This window comes from Somniosus microcephalus, chromosome 26 (genome assembly GCF_052327205.1).
Source record: "Somniosus microcephalus isolate GS21.2 chromosome 26, FLI_Smic_1.0, whole genome shotgun sequence".
NCBI lineage: Eukaryota > Metazoa > Chordata > Chondrichthyes > Squaliformes > Somniosidae > Somniosus > Somniosus microcephalus.
Window position 1 is genome coordinate 44376019 of NC_141012.1, and position 15961 is coordinate 44391979.

The following is a 15961-nucleotide window of genomic DNA, read 5'->3' on the forward strand; positions in this document are numbered from 1 at the left end:
GGACGCGATGGGCCGAAGGGCCTCTTTCTGTGCTGTATGACTCTATGATGGGATACCAGCCAGGGGAGTGTTGGCATAGTCATGGCGATGACAAAGCACGAATGAGGGTTTGGCAGGAGATGGACTGAGACAGGCAATGTTACAGTGGTGGAAGTACGTGGTCTTTGTGATGGAGAGGATATGAGGTCGGAAGCTCAGCGGTCGTCACCACATTTGGCATTCCTGGGTCTATTCCAGCTCCGGCCTAACATCCTCAGGACAGATGTCAACAACACCTGCAGACCATTGACACAGGCATGCTGGGGACGCTGTTCCTCTCCCCTTCGGTGGCTGCCTCCAGCTGCTCCAACCTATTCTGCTCACTCCCTCCAATAGCTATGATCCCTTAAAGAGATTAACAGAAAAAGAAAAACACAGAGAAAGAGGGAGAGTAACAGAGAGTGGGAAGAACAAAAACAAGGAGAAAGTAACAGAAACACAGGAGTGGGAATAAAAGAAAAAGATAAAAATAAATAAATAAAAAGAGCATTTATATAAGCACCTTTCATGACTTCAGGTTGTCCCAAAGCGTTTTACAGCCAATGGAGTACTTCTGAAGTGTAGTCACTGTTGTGATGTAGGAAAGATGAAGTGAGAATAACAGTAACAGAGAGGGAGTGAGATTCACAGAAACCGAGAGAGAAACTTAGGGTTATGTGAGCTTGCCAGAAACGAGGAGACAGAAACACAGAAAGAATGAGAGAAAGAAAAAAAACACAGACACACAGGAATCACACAGCAGATCTTCCAGGGGCCCTCTAACCTCTTACTGTGGTCATGTGTACCAGGCACCTTCAGGACAGACACAGGAGCACAGCAGAGATGGAATCTACCCCGACCCTCAAATATTTATATTTACTGTTTAAAAAAGCACAACACAGTCCGCAAACAGCAGCAAGGAAAGCAGTCCAATCTCAGCCCTGCAGGTCTCTGAGTGCACCCAGACCCACTAAAGCCCTCAGGGGGCAACTGCAAGGCATCAATGAAACAAAGCGGCCATATCGGCTCACAGCTCCACATCCTGAACTACCCGTGAGCAATGCCACGGGAGATCAGCCAGTTTATATATTGCACACACAGTTATGACAAGAGCAGCTGAACTAGCAGGTTGTACCTTACGCCAAATCGTCAGGCATGCTCAACCTACACGTTAGCAGAGAGATGCAGCAAGCACAATGTGGCCTGGGCGCGGTCCTCCATCAAATGTAAATTCAGTGGTGGCGCCTGAACCTTTGCTGGGTGCATCCCTAGAGCGACGTGCCTGCGACTGGTGGCTCAACGGTGCAGGGATGTTGTCAAGCTATATTGGATTGCTTCAAATCCAGCATGAAAGCATTGGGGACCTGCCAATAAGCTACAGCAACAACAACTTGCATTGCTATAGTGCAGAGGTTTCCAAACTTTTCCATGCTGCGCCCTCCTTCAGAAATTCAAGTTCCATGCGCACCTCCCTCTTTCTAAAAAGCAACACACCGCGGTCGAGGATTTTCATCAGGACCAGCAAATGTGAATCCCAAGTAGGAAGGATTGTGTTTCCTAGTTTTCTCAATCAACTTTACGCGCTCCATCCATTCACAATTATTGAATGCCAAGCGTCACGCTTGCACCAGTTATATGGCATGCAAGCTCTCGGGGCGCTGGTGTAGCGTGGGCGCATTGGCCAATGATATTTTAGTATGGTGCGTCGGTAATCTTGGCATTTAAGGGGGCAAAACCCATGTATCCTCCCTCACGCCCCTCTCCCAATAACCACCCCCCCAACCTCCAAGTTTGAACATCAATGCTATAGAAAGATGCCCCAAGGTGCGCCACAGAGGAAGAAAACAGGGCCGAGCCAAAGAAGGCGAGATTAAAAAGCCGCAGCTCAGTAATGGCTTATAGAGTCATAACGGCACAGAAGGAGGCCATTCGGCCCATCGAGTCCGTGCCAGCTCTCTGCAGAGCAATCCAGTCAGTCCCATTCCCCCGCTCTATCCCCGTAGCCCTGCAAGCTTATTTCCCTCAAGTGCCTATCCAGTCTCCCCTTGAAAACATTGAGTGTCTCCGCTTCCACCACGTCCATCGGCAGCAAGTTCTGGGTCCTCGATTTCTCCTCGCATTCCCCTTGTACCATGTGGGAACAGCCTTTCCCCGGCGTCTAGCCTATCCAAACCTGTCATAATCTTGTACACCTCTATCAAATCACCCGGCAACCTTCTATATGAACTGTTATTAACTGGGGGGTGGTTGACAGTGGGTGCTAGCTGCTGTGGCTGACTGCCCCTGGCAGAGTGCTCAGTGCAGGCCCGCTTCCCAAGCTCCGTCAGGCATTTGTCGCCGGTTGTCAAGTGAGAAATGAAAGGGGTCAGAGGTCATCCGCAGTGACCCTCTCACCTAGAAGCAGCAGGGAGAGAGGAAGAGGAGGAGGGGGGGTGAGAATCAGAATATTAAAAAAAAATCAACACTTGACCAATAAAGAGATTTGAACTGAAAATATTCCAGTGAGAAGAGCGACTGGGTTGTGAATGGTGAAGGGAGAGAGGTGGGGGGGATTAATTTGTCTCCTGTTTTTATTTACTTCCCCCCTCCCCCTTTCTCCCATTCGCTTCCAAACGGAGTTGGTAGGGTCGGAAGGAGGCGGTTGGTTGTGGGTTTGGGGCTCGAGGGGGGCGCGCGCACACTCGCTCATTCACACACACACACACACAGGGAGCGCGCTCGAGCTCACACACACACAGAGCGCGCTCGAGCTCATTCACAGACACACACAGGGAGCGCGAGAGAGCGCTCCCCTCCCCTCGCATCACATCACACACAGAGCGCGCTCGAGCTCCCCTCCCCTCACACACACGGAGCGCGAGAGCTCATTCACACAGTGAGCGAGCTCGAGCTCCCCTCACATCACATCACATCCATCCACACACATACACAGCGCTCGAGCTGATCCACACAGAGAGAGAGCGAGAGAGAGAGAGCGAGCGAGCGCTCGAGCTCCCCTCACCACCTCACATCCATGGGAACGGCCGCTGTCGTCGTCGTGCTGGGACTTTAGAGAGCGAGAGGAGAGTGAGAGAAAGAAATCCTCGCCGACGCCGAGCATCCATGGAGCGGGCGGCTTGCCCTCGGTGTGTCCGGGATGTGCAGTCGGGCAGCGGATGGTGTGGGCAGCCGCTGTGGTGAGAGGTAAGCGGGCGGGCTGCTGAGGGAGGAAGGGGCCCCGTAGCCCCTCGGCGCTGCTCGCCTGGCTTCAGATCCAGCTGAGATTCTCCTAGGCCATAACTGGAGGAGGAGCTCTTACTTTTATTTAAAAATATATATTTTCTTCCTTTCACCCCCCCCCCCCCCCCCCCAGCACAAAAGTTAGTCCCTGACTTTTTTTTGTATCCAATGTAACTCCCCACCTCCCACACACTGGAGTTTAGCCGCCCCTCCTCCCCTTCTGGAACTCGGCTCCTGTTGGTGATTCAATGGAGTCGGGGCTTTTTTTTTTTGGATTCATCTGTTCGGGAGGCTCTGCCTGACTAACAACAAAGCCAGCTCCCAACTCCAGAGGGAGAGCAGGGATGACTGGCAAGCGTACAAGACTGCAGAGCTCAAACCACAGAGCAGGCTGCCGCAGACTGCAGTGTTTCACGGTATGTGTGAGAGCAGAAAGGGATCGAAAACAGGAGAAAAACAAGGGGAGGGGAGGGCAGGAAGGGATCGAGGTAGAGAGGAATACAAGCTGGGAGGAACAGATAGGGGAGACAGAACAAGGAATAGAGAGTGGGGGGAAAAAGCAGGGAGACAAAGAGATAGAGAAGTAGAAAGACAAGAGACCGAAAGGGATAGAGGATCAGGAGAGGGAAGGAAAGAGACAGGGGGGGATAGAAAGGGATATTAAAAACTGAGTGCGACACACACAGAGGCAGAGGGGCGATAGAAAAACAGATGGAACCAGGCAAATGGGATGTTGGGGAGAGAGACAGAGGAGGGGTAGATAGAACACAAAGGGGAGGGGGACAGAGCAAGGCAGAGATGGAGAAGGAGACCGACCAGCAGGAAAAACAGATGCTGAGACTGACACGGAGCAGAGAAAGAATGACAGAAAGAGAGACACAGTAAAAAAAAAGTGAGAGAGAGAGAAAAAGAGAGCGACAAAGACAGAGAGCTGATGATCGATCAGGAGTCCCGGTCAGGATATATGGGTACTGTTGACAGAAGTTAGCTGGCTGGCATGCCAAGCCTTGTCGGCAGCCTGTGGGAGTAGCAGGCACAGCCCAAGGACTGAGCATTTGAGGGATGGTTAGAAGGAGCCATCATGGGATTAGGTTACAGTCTGATAAAAGCACTCCATCCTCAGCCTCTCTATTAAAAAGCTTTCAGGAGCAGTGTTCCTGTTGCTCTTGCCTGGGCTGAGCAGAAGCTGTGGCTGGTTTTCCTTTTGCTGTGTTTGCATCGAGGGAGGACTAAACAATTGTATTTGTTTCCGTCCAAGTGTTCTTGCAACAGTGCTTTACTAGAGCAGAGAGAATGCTAGTATTTTTAGAAAGCTGTTAAGTCAGTGTCCTCATTAATCCTGGGAAATGTTTTCCAGTATGCGAAATGCCTGGGTCACTAATGCAGGGAATTATGTGGGGAATGAGTGTTTAATTGAATGTCACGCTTTAATCAAACCAAACGGGTGCATTGGACTCTGAGATGGGCTGCAGAGTTTTTACATTCTCACAAATGGTCTTGAAGTATCCACAATTATTCCACCTTAGAATGTCCCTAAAACACGAGTATCCGCCCCTCAGCTCTTCTGTTACCTGTGGCCCCTAAACCTTGTCAACCAGCCCCTAAATATATTTCTCATTTGCTAATTGGTTGTGCACCTAGAGGTTTGGGAAGAGTTTTTTTTGACACTTGCCTCATTTGTTGGATATGTCCCAAATCGGAACACTAGGATCTGTTTGTACCAGCAGTTTAAGGGGAACGTGGATTTAAACTTTATATGCCACCCTCGGGATTCCATGGCATGCACCTATACAGCCCGCAAAGACGCAAATGTGGCTAACTCTGCTGTAGAGTTGTTTTTAATCTGTCAGCTAATGTTGATTATATTTCTGGCATGGTATGTTGTACAAGAATTATTAGGGTTTGCCTCTTGTTGCAATCATGTTGGCTACGCAGTCTTTAAAGTTTGCGTTGTGCAATGGAGTTACCAGCGGATCCCCAGCATTGAGTGTTTTTATTTGCGTTTGTGGAGAAGCCTTGAATGCACTGCAGCTATGCAGTAAGTTTTGATTTCAATGAAATCTAATAATTGTTCAAATTTTCTGCACAAAATCACAACTGCTTTAGTCAGATGGACAGGGAAAGTCATCCAAGGAAGAACTATATTATTTATCTGAATTCTGCATATGCAAGTTTTCCTGTTTTTGAAATGGTTTGTTTTCTTTTGGGATGAAAAGCACCTCGTTCCTTTTCTGTGTTGTCATCTCCCATCTGTGTCTCTTTGGGCCCCAGTAGTTAGGATAACGTATGTCTACTTCTGCCAAATTCCCCAGCCTGGTAGCGCCACGCACGCCAGCTTGTCAATTAGCCCCACAGGCCAGTACATGAGCATTTCGCACAGATCTAGACCAGTGACCATGGTGCTTAAACTTGGTATTAATTGACCTTCTACCCCCACCTTTTCCCCCCCAAAAAATGGCTCCTGGTGTTTTTAGGTCAGATGTGGGATCCTGCACTAAATATAATTACCCTAAAGCTGATCATTTTGACAGTGATGTGAGTGTATAATAGAAATCCTTCCATATTCTGTATTTCCCCCCCAAGACCTATGTTTCTTTTTGTTAAAAATGTCATTGTTGTTCTGGTTATAGAGACGTTGGCAGAGCAAAGCAGATGGAAGTGCTTGTTTCTGTTTTAAGACTTCAGCAAATGTTTTTTTCTTTAAGTTTTATCAAAAACTTCCCAGACCGATTCTTTGAGACTCTGGCAGATATCGTTCCCTCCCACAGACAGGATTAATACTGTTCAGTGCACACTGTTCCTTTGCCTCTTTAAACGCACACATGTTTTCTGTCTTTCCCCATCTGTATACGAGATGACTTTTCAAATGTTGAGTAGCATAAAGGAGAATTTGAGAAGCCCACTTGCAGTGGAAGAGGAGGTGGAAATGGAGACTATTTCTTAAAGGTGCGACTTTTGGTATGCTCAATTCATGGACCGGTTACTTTGGCAGCACTGGTGTCAAACTTTTGTTGTTACTTTTTATGTGTTTATTAAAACAAAGGTACCGTTGTCACTTGAATTTGAGCAAAGTGCGACAATTGGTTGTGTGACGTGTTCATACGAGGGGTGATTCTGAAATACAGCATTCCCAGTAGGAAGCGGTATTGGCCGGAATTACAGAATCACCCTTACTGTGCCAACATGAACTGTGGCATAAGACCCAGTTGTACAATTCTAGATTTTGTTCTCCCAAATGTGGCTGTGCCTGGAAGGAGCGTTTTGAACTGTATGACACTAGGGTGATGTACTGGTGGCAGCATTGGGAGCAATTTGAGGTCACGCAGCATTAAAATGTATTCGCTTTAGGTGTGTTATTTCCTCTTAAATGTATTGGTGTCAGTGCGTTAGCAACACAAAGGACTTAAATCCATTAAAAGGGTTGGCATTGTCACGTTAGCTTCCTGAGAAATTAATGTGGTAAGGAGGTGGGATTGGCCCTTTAAAGGAACTGCTCTGTTCAATAGTGCCCTGTGTTTCTTCTGTTGTTAGGCCCCACTCAGTCACAGTATCCGTATCCCAGATTAATACATTAGGTAACAGATTGTGTTTGATGTGGTGCTTGAGCTTAACTGGACAAAAGGTGTTCTATTGGGTGCCTGTAGGTGCATGGGACCTTTAGTTGCCTACAGCGGGGCATTCCCACAGCCCATCCCACCACCCTCCAATCCTATGTGCCAGTCTATTCATATTAGTTTATCATGTTCAATGTGGCAACCGGATAATGTGTTTAGCCAGAAGGGGGCAGGTATTTACAGCTGCCACTGCCCAAGCTGGCATAGCTCCGAGACAACGCACCTGGCTAGTGAAGGGAAGCTGTGAAAAGGCAGTGGTATGGGAATTTTCAAAATGAAAACATTTAAAATTTGAGGGGGGAGGGGGAATCAATTTTATAAAAAGTATACTTTTTTGTTTTGAACATTCTAGTACTGCTGCATATCGTCAGCTGTCACTCATGCCTACTGTCCAGGATTGTGCCTATTCACACATTGGTAGCTGTGCATTACATCAAAGTGCTACATTTCATCAACAGCTTTGAGATTCTGTTGATGAACATTTGATGAAAATCGGAGGCAAGGGAGGGATCTCGTCAGTTGAACTAAGAGGGGATTGGAAGCAAAATTGGGATGGGGGAGATGAGGGCTAGGGGGCTGGTGGCGTGCATTGGCTGACAGTAGTTGGATGGAGGAACTACTTCTATATTGGGCTAAAGGCAACAGCTCCTGATGTGTGATTTGTGTGCAACTGGTAACACCAAACCAAAACACAGGTTTCCAGGTTTACTAAGACTGGTGGAAGGGGAGCCCTGTTTTGTACTGGATTTTTAGGGGTCCGGTAGCGTAGTGGTTGTGTTACTGGACGAGTAATCCAGTGAATGCGAGTTCAAATTTCACCAAGGTAGTTTGAGAATTTGAATTTAGTTTAAAATAAAATCTGGAAATAAGAAATTGGGATCAGTAGAAGTGACCATGAAGCTGCCGGATTGTCATTAAAAGCCCAACTGGTTTACTAATATTCTTCAAGGAAGGAAACCTGCTGTACTTACCTGGTCTGGCCTATGTGTGACTCCAGCCCCACACCATCATGGTTGACTCTTAACTGCCCTCTGCATTGGCCTAGCAAGCCATTCAGTTGTATCAAACTTTTACAGAAGGACCACCAGGGATGGGCAATAACGGCAGTCCTTGCCAGCAACGCCCACGTCCTGGGAATGAATAAAATTTTCCTGGTTGCTGGCCTTGGGGAATCTAACAAGTTCACTTTGGGTTTGCCATTGGCTGTGTGAGCACTGCGTGTCAGGAGCTGGCAACACTCCTGTAGCACTTAACCCAACATAAAAGCAGCTAGGGTTTTGAAGTATTACAATTCCAAATCTTCTCTGGAAGATGGGTCTGTTTTTAGAAAAAAATAATGGGTCTCCTGTGCCGGATTAAGGAGTCACATAGAACATTCTGCAATTCACTGCTTTCCCAGAGGAAGTCAAAAATTATAATCCTTATGTAATGTTTCTTTTCATGAAGGGCTTAGTTGAGGAAGGTAATTTTTTAAAGTCCCACAATTAAAATAGGGAGAAATTGCTCGGTCACCAGCAGTGGAAGCTTCGTAATAGGAACATCACAGTTGGGCCAACTTCTTCTAAAATGAATTTGGTGATTTTTTTTTTTGGCCTCACCAAATTGAGGACTGATGGTTCTGGGAAATGAAACACTTGCCTTCTCGAGTATCCGACGTCGCCATCAAGCATTCCCAGGTCGGAGCAAAGTTTTTTTTCCACTCCATGCAAACTCCCCTTGCTGCACCAGTGTGACACTTTCAGTTTCCCTTGTGCCCTATCTAATGCCACATAGGGGAATTCTATGCTAGGTGTTCAGACTGCCCTGAATCACTTCATGTAGGACCCTTGTAGCTGACCCAGCTGAGACTTTCATCTCCTCAGTCTGGGTTGGATTTATACCCAGCTTTCTAATGAAAGTGTAGCATTCTAACCCAGTGTCGCACCCAGTTTCCAGCCCCACTCGGGGAAGTCCTTTATTTAAAAGAGACTCATTTTGGAGTGGAGGCTGAATATTCTCTCGTTTTAGAATCTGCTGGCACAGGAAATGCCAGACTTTAAATCTGACATTCGCAATGTTTTCCAGGCCAGCTTTTGTCTATAGTCTAAACATCACTATCCATGGCAAACCTAATCATACAGAAAGTTCAGTTCTCTTACTTAACCCCCCCCCCACCCCATCCAATGCACGCAAGCATGCGCATACACCCCAGTGAGTCAAAGTCTGGAACATAATCAGTGAAGGGGTAGCACAATTACACAGAAGCATGCTGCAGGTTCATTTTTGGAGTTTATTTGTAGTGAGGAAGCAGCTGCTTTGGGTAGGAGACAAATAAATTAGTGAGTGGTGGTCTCATGGGGCTGCAATCAACAACTGTTGTACAGGGCTGTGGGTTGACTCCTAGTAGGGTGATCCTCCCTGGTATGATGATCCTTCCCATCTACTTTAGAGACAGCACACCTTCAATTTCAGCAGACACACCAGGATCTGTGAATTCTGCCAAGCCATGTTTCCCCTAAAGCCTACAGGCTCCTCCAGTTGAAACATTAAACTGTTGAGTGTCATCCAGGCATGCACGAAAACCTGGGGCGAGGGACTGTACAGGATATCACAGGTGGGTTGACTACTGTGACACAACTGTAGAGAGAAAAGAGCAAGACATGCACAATCTGCAATCAGTAAGCTTTGCACTATACTTACGGTCTGGAGAAGATGGGGTGGATCTATTTTCTGGGCATATTGGATTGCCTGGTTGCAGTAAATACAGGAAACTTTGTGCTATCCGGCACCAACGGGACTGAGCTGTTGCCGTCCCATCCAAACTGCCGGACAAACCAGCGCTAATGTTGAAACATACGGAGATTTTGAGCTCCGTATCTGGCAACAAACCCTGCTTCTAAACAGTCGGCCGTACCTTGCAAGCGTCTCTGTAGCTTAGCAACAGCTTCAGCGAGACCGTGCAGAGCCTGACTGGTGGGGAAAAAAGCAACGAAAAGAAAAAAAAACTAACGAAACGGCTCCTGATTTTTGCCGGTGGCTCGAGCATTCTGGACAGCTAACCTCCGGATAAACCAAAGTTTCCTGTACAGGAAAATCTGATGGTGATCTGATCCAAGAGTCTCTTTCTTTCTTCAACCATTATTTGCAATGAGTGAATCGGAGGGGCTCTGTTGTGCCCATGCCCACTAGATGGATTGAGACTACCCAAAGTAATTTTGCATCGAACCCTGACAGCCAGCAGACAGAAGAGATCTTCATTCCCATTACACCGAGCTGGATTCGAACCCAGGTCCCAGGGGTAAAAGTCTAATTCAGTGGACCAATCCACTGCTCCAATATCTGTATGTGATACTGGCCAGACATTGACACAACACTGACTGAAATAAGTTGGAACTGCAATGGGTTACTGCTTGGAGTAGGTGGCTGTGCACAACTGGAATAGGTTGGGGACTTGGAGTTGTTCGCGGCTGTGTTAAATTGATTTCTGTTGCAATGAGATTAGTTGTGTACAGTCTGATTTGCTTCATTTCCTAGTTGGGAAACAGTAGCAATTGTGTCAGAGCATCGCCCTTATCAGGGTCTGAGTTTCCATCTCCAATTCCTGCATTTCACAGGTAGCCCTGGCCTGGCCTGGACACATCAACCCACGGCCAGTGTGTCTACGAAGAACATTCCAGACTTACACATTTTAATAACTGAGTAGGAGCTCAGGTGGCTGTATTATGTTACTAAAAGCTAATTTGGAAGATCTGTCACGTGTAGATCACACCACAGTAAGGCCCGGCTTTGCCTCAATCATGTTCAGAAAGTACACAGCGTGACATGGTAGCACAAAACAATCACTTCGCCCCCTGCTCAAAGGTGGGCAAAGCGGTTTAGCAAGGTGCTGGCTGTAGCAGCAACCATTTTGAAAATATTTGCTTGTCAATTAAGTCCTTTTCTGCATTGGGAGATTGGTTTGATTCACAGGCTGAATAAAGGGGTGTCCTCACACTCTAGGGTCCACTCGTTAATGGGCTCTCTTGCTCTATACTGGGGCAAGTCTGGAAATGAAATTAGTGCTGGGCTGGTTAAATTCAGCCATGCGAGTCAGAACACAAGCACCTCAAGTTTGACACTAATTGGTACTAATTTGATTGCCTTTCAGAGAGTCTTGTGAAACAACAGTATGGCCCATGGAAGCATAACACTTGTGCATTGTGGGATTGTGTTCAGTAGTTACGGTGGTGGTGTCAATGTATCCATATAATATTGAGTAAAAGTTTCCAATTCTTTGGTTTTTCTGTGGCTGCTAACCCTCCAGGATTGCCTTGGAGTTTCCAGGAATTAAAAATAAATCTCCTGGACACTGCTGCTAGCACCCCTTGAGAAAACTCATGGGGGCATTAAAAAGTTGTTTGTTTTTTTTTTCATTTTCTTTGAACACATTTGTTTTAGTTATAAAAATATTGGAGATTTGGGGGAAGGCTGTTTGGGTGAGGAAATGATGAAACCTTCAAGAATATGTCGAACCAGAGTTGCCAACCCTCTATGCCAGCTCTGTGCTCATATGCCAGCTGCTGCTATCGCAGGGTAGGACAGGCTAAAGTTGGTAATGGTGAAACTGCATTTCATTAGTATGGTATTACCAGTGGATATAAACGTTATGCAAATATTGCAAACCCCCAACATGTATGGTTGGTGTACATTGTTGATATACATTTCCTGTGCTGGTAGTGTGCCACTCCCCTGTGATAGGATACCAGTGCCAGCAGGCCAGTGATTTTGAGAGGTTATAGCTGTACTGCTGTGTGCTTTTCGCAGTTCAAGTGGACATTGGTGTAATTTTCAGAGTTTGGACTGCCAGCGGGAAACCTCGCCCACTGGTCTCACATATTGCAGGTGTGCCGTCTGCAATTCTGATATATGTGCCCAGCAGGTAAGGCTCACAACTGGTAGTGTGGACCAGGAAAATCAGCCAGAATATAAACATTTCACATGCCAGCTGGCCAATTCTGTAAACGGTTTGCAGCTAACAAACACTGATTGCATGGTTAGAACTCACTCCGTGACTATTTCACATCCTACAGCACTGAATCACAGGCTGTTCTGCTGCCACCTAGCTCTACTTCTATTTTTCCCAGTTGTTCACCAAGTCTAACACTACTGAGTCTAACAAACTAGGATGGTCCCAAGTTCCATCCTTAGCCCGTGCTCAGTTAACTGTTCTTGGTTGAGTGTTGCATTAGGGGGCACTACAGTTGACCTCGGTGACCTTTTGGTTAGGGAGGAGATATTTGCCTGAGGTTCCCTTTCCTGATCACTATCTAGGGGCCCTTCCTTGAAATGCGCATGTGTGATCATCAGGCTAGGACAGGATTGGGTTGATTTTGACAACCTTCCACCATCAAACGCCTGTTAATATTCGCTGTCTTAAGTTGACGTAGAACTATCACTAGCAAGAAGTCATCAGCTTTAGGAGAGGTGAGGAGAATATTTGGAAGAAAAATAAAATATAAAGAGGAATCCGTTTGGACCAAGCGCCAGAGTAGCAAGAGCCAGACCAATAACCTCACGAACGGCAGTGACAGAGCCTTATGGACAAATCGCCAGTCTTTTCAGGGGCTCCCCAAAAACACTGACGAGGGAAAAGTGCTGTTCAGAGGAAGTCTTGCCTGTGAAAAAGAAGGAAACAATTCCAAGGACGTTTAATACATTTCAGAAATCACTGGACACTGGGAATAAATGCCAGCATTGACACTGAAGTTTCAGTCAAGTGCAGCAATGGGTATTTTTATATTCTGATTTTTTTCCCCATTTCACACTACCAATGGGGAGCCTTGCATGCCGAGCACGTATATCAAAATCGTTGCCAGCATATCTGCAATTTCTCAATACGCACAAGTGAGGCTTTGCACCGGCAGCACAGACTCTCAAAATTATCCCAATTGTATCCACTTGAACTATGAAAAACACCCAGCAGTACAACTATGAGCCTATAGGTCACTGAACGGTGTTACAAAAGTTCACCTCCCTCATATCAAATCCCCCTCTCTGATATTTTGAGATGTCGACCCATTTGGTTTACGTTAAAATAATGGAGAGGGTTTTGATATGAGTGCAGTAAATGTTTGTGCAATGGCATCGCTCAGTGCTTTCCAGACTATAGGTCATTTTGAATGGACAAAAAAAAACTGACTTGAGAGCATTCTGTGTAACACTGGGAGGAAGTATTGGTGGTTAGGAGCTTGTCACTGATGGTGACAGTGCTGGGAGCAATTTCAGATGATGAATTGAAAGTATCACACAAGAACTATACTGAACAACATTAAAGTGTAATAGGTCATGTGATTCTCTTCCACTCCCCCGCTCTTCCCCCCGAGTGATTGGCGCTGATATGTTAAATAATCCCGGAGACACCAAATTCCAATTAAAGTTTTAATAAAGCAAGCTGGGGGCCTGTGTCCTGGGAGCCCACAAAGTCCTTGATGTTGAAACTCAAGACAGCTAATTAAGAAATTAATTGGGTAACTGACATTCATTAGGAAATGTCAGGCACTTGAAAGTAATATCAGACATTGCTCTAAATGCTAATATTAACAAGGATTTAATTTGGGCTGCTCAGTCTCTTGGGCAACAAGCAAAATGACAAGAAACAGAATGGGAAAGAAACAGACAAGAAGGGATACTCTGTGCCCTCCGAGTGGTAGTGGTTAAAGCAGCCAGTCACCTACCAGAAGGCTGTGGGCAGACAGCTGAGCCTGGAGGTGAGAAACTGTTTATTTTGAATTGGAAAGGGTTATGGCAGGAAGTGCTGCTTTGTCAGCTGGTTGTGTGGGAACCTTAATCTCATTCAGTGGTTTTATTGGTTTGAGTCTGGTTTCTGTGATGCACTATCAGTATTTAACCCTTGAAGCTCCACATCTCAGTATCTTACCAACCCAGAGAGATCATTCGGCTGCTTCTAATCCCTCTCCCTGAAGGTGTACTTCTGACAGACACTAGTGCACCTCAGATTTGTTGGGGAGGATGAGAGTAGTATATTTATACAGCATTTTATCACTTCCTTGAAACACGTCAAAGGGTTTCACATAATGAATTACACTTTGAAGTGCCGTGACTGTTATGAACCTGCAGCCATTCTGTACGTGCATGTCAGTTTTTATTTCAGCAGTCCCTCCTTGGCTCTGTGTAAAGTGCTGCTCCCTGGTTTCCTCTTTTCTTCCCAGGCTGCTCCCCCCTCCATATGGCAGCACCAACACTAAACAGAAAAGAGAACCTTGCAGAGGCAATACAAAAGAGGAGAGGAAGGGGAGGAGAGACATGCATTAGCATCTTAATGAAAGTAGGGGAGGAAGAAACACCAAGTAAAGAGACAGAATTACAGGAGGAAGAAGTGAATAAGGACAAAGGGACAGTAGAAAGAGAAAAATGGAGGAAAATTAGAAAAAAGTGGAGGAGGGAAATCAAAAGTGAAGTGAGAGAGAAAATAAAACCGGAGTGAAGGGACAGAGTGTAACATGGGAATTGGAGGAGAGAGGGGTCACTTTCTTTGCAGACCTACCACTAGTTTTTGATGCAGCCTCGCCTCAAAAGTTTGAGAATCACTGAATAGTTTTATTCAAATGTATTGTCCAGAATGATGGATTTGAGTAAAGGCATCCAGGTGACTCGTGCATGTGGGCAGGTCTGCAGTGCCCTACCATCATGTTTCTGGTGCTTCACCTATGCTGAACTAAATAGCTGGTGTGGGGAACCTCCTATTGAAACCCAAACTAAAGAAAGACTTGCATTTCTATAGCGCCTTACACGACCACTGGACGTCTCAAAGCGCTTTGCAGCCAATGAAGTACTTTTGAAGTGGAGTCACTGTTGTAATGTGGGAAACGCAGCAGCCAATTTGCGCACAGCAAGGTCCCACAAACAGCAATGTGCTAATGACCAGATAATCTGGGTTTTTTTTAATGTTGGTTGAGGGATAAATATTGGCCAGGGCACTGGGGAGAACTTCCCTGCCCTTCTTTGAAATAAATGGGATCTTTTACGTCCACCTGAGAGATCCGAAAGACGGCACCTCCGACAGTGCAGCACTCCCTCAGCACTGCACTGGAGTGTGAGCCTAGCTTTATGTGCTCAAGTCCCTGGAGTGGGACTTGAACCCACAACCTTCTGACTCTGAGGCGAGTGTGCTACCCACTGAGCCACAGCTGACACATTCTCAGAACCTTCTGATCCTAAGGCCTAAGCCAGTACTCTAGGGAGGAGGGTTTCTTGGTTCCTGTTCCTACAGCAAGGGTTCTCTGTTGTCCCCAAGAGCAGGGCAGGGTTTCATGGATTCATTTCCTAATTAGAGGGCGAGGGAGTCTCTTGGAGATCACCATCTTTAATAAATCACACAATGGATATTACGTATTTTGATAGTGGGATCTCAGCACCCACAAAGGACTCACATCACACACTGGGAATTACAGTTGGTGATAATGCGTTCATATAATATTTGTTAGTCTGCTATTTTAATACAGGCTATAATCTGTTTATTTTAACTAAGTTAACAGCTCAGCTGAAATAGCAGATAGAAGAATGTTGTGTTCATCGGCTAATATTGGTCCCAGTAATTTCTGGACTTTTTTGTTGTTGTCTGTACATTAAAGTTTAATTGTTTTGACTTGGGGAGCAAAGGAGAGAATATTAAGGGGCTTCTAACTGAGGTTCCCTGAAGAAGGCAGGAGCTTCAGTGGGTGAAGGCTTTCCTGAAGAAGGGGCTTCTTTTGGTTAGGCTCCATCAATAGAAGGTGTTCCTCCTTTAAGACCGTAATACTGGAGGCAGGCCAAGTTGCGTGAAGGAGTTGGCTTCCTCCGTTTCTATGGTTAAAGATTATTTGGCTGGTATCTTGGGTAATGGGGAGCTTGGTGTCTGAGTGCCAATGAATTTTCAGGTAGTTTTCCTAATATGTGAAGGGAAACAAGAATAGCTTCACTGCCCTTTTATAAAGGTTATATAACCATTGGATGACCTTTAATTTTGCAAGGGTTTAGATCCTAGTTTAGCTATTATCTCTCTCCCAAATAATGAAGGATATTAGTTGAAACCAGTTGAATGAAAAAAAAAGTTCTATAGGGATCATTGTCTTCTGAACATTAATCCAGTAGCA

The 15961-nt window shown here is 45.9% G+C and overlaps 1 protein-coding gene across 2 annotated transcripts in view; it reads left to right on the plus strand.

Moving 5' to 3' along the window:
• LOC147100431 (cell adhesion molecule-related/down-regulated by oncogenes-like) overlaps positions 1-15961 on the plus strand; it is a 132633-nt gene that overhangs the window by 59930 nt on the left and 56742 nt on the right. The window contains exon 1 of one of the 2 annotated variants that reach the window (XM_085968134.1): positions 2703-3201. The exons of the other annotated variant lie outside the window; for it this stretch is intronic. Coding sequence (XP_085824260.1) covers positions 3174-3201 — 28 coding nt within the window. The 5' untranslated portion in view covers positions 2703-3173. Of the gene's footprint in view, positions 1-2702; positions 3202-15961 lie in introns of those variants that run through there. 2 annotated transcript variants of the gene reach the window in all.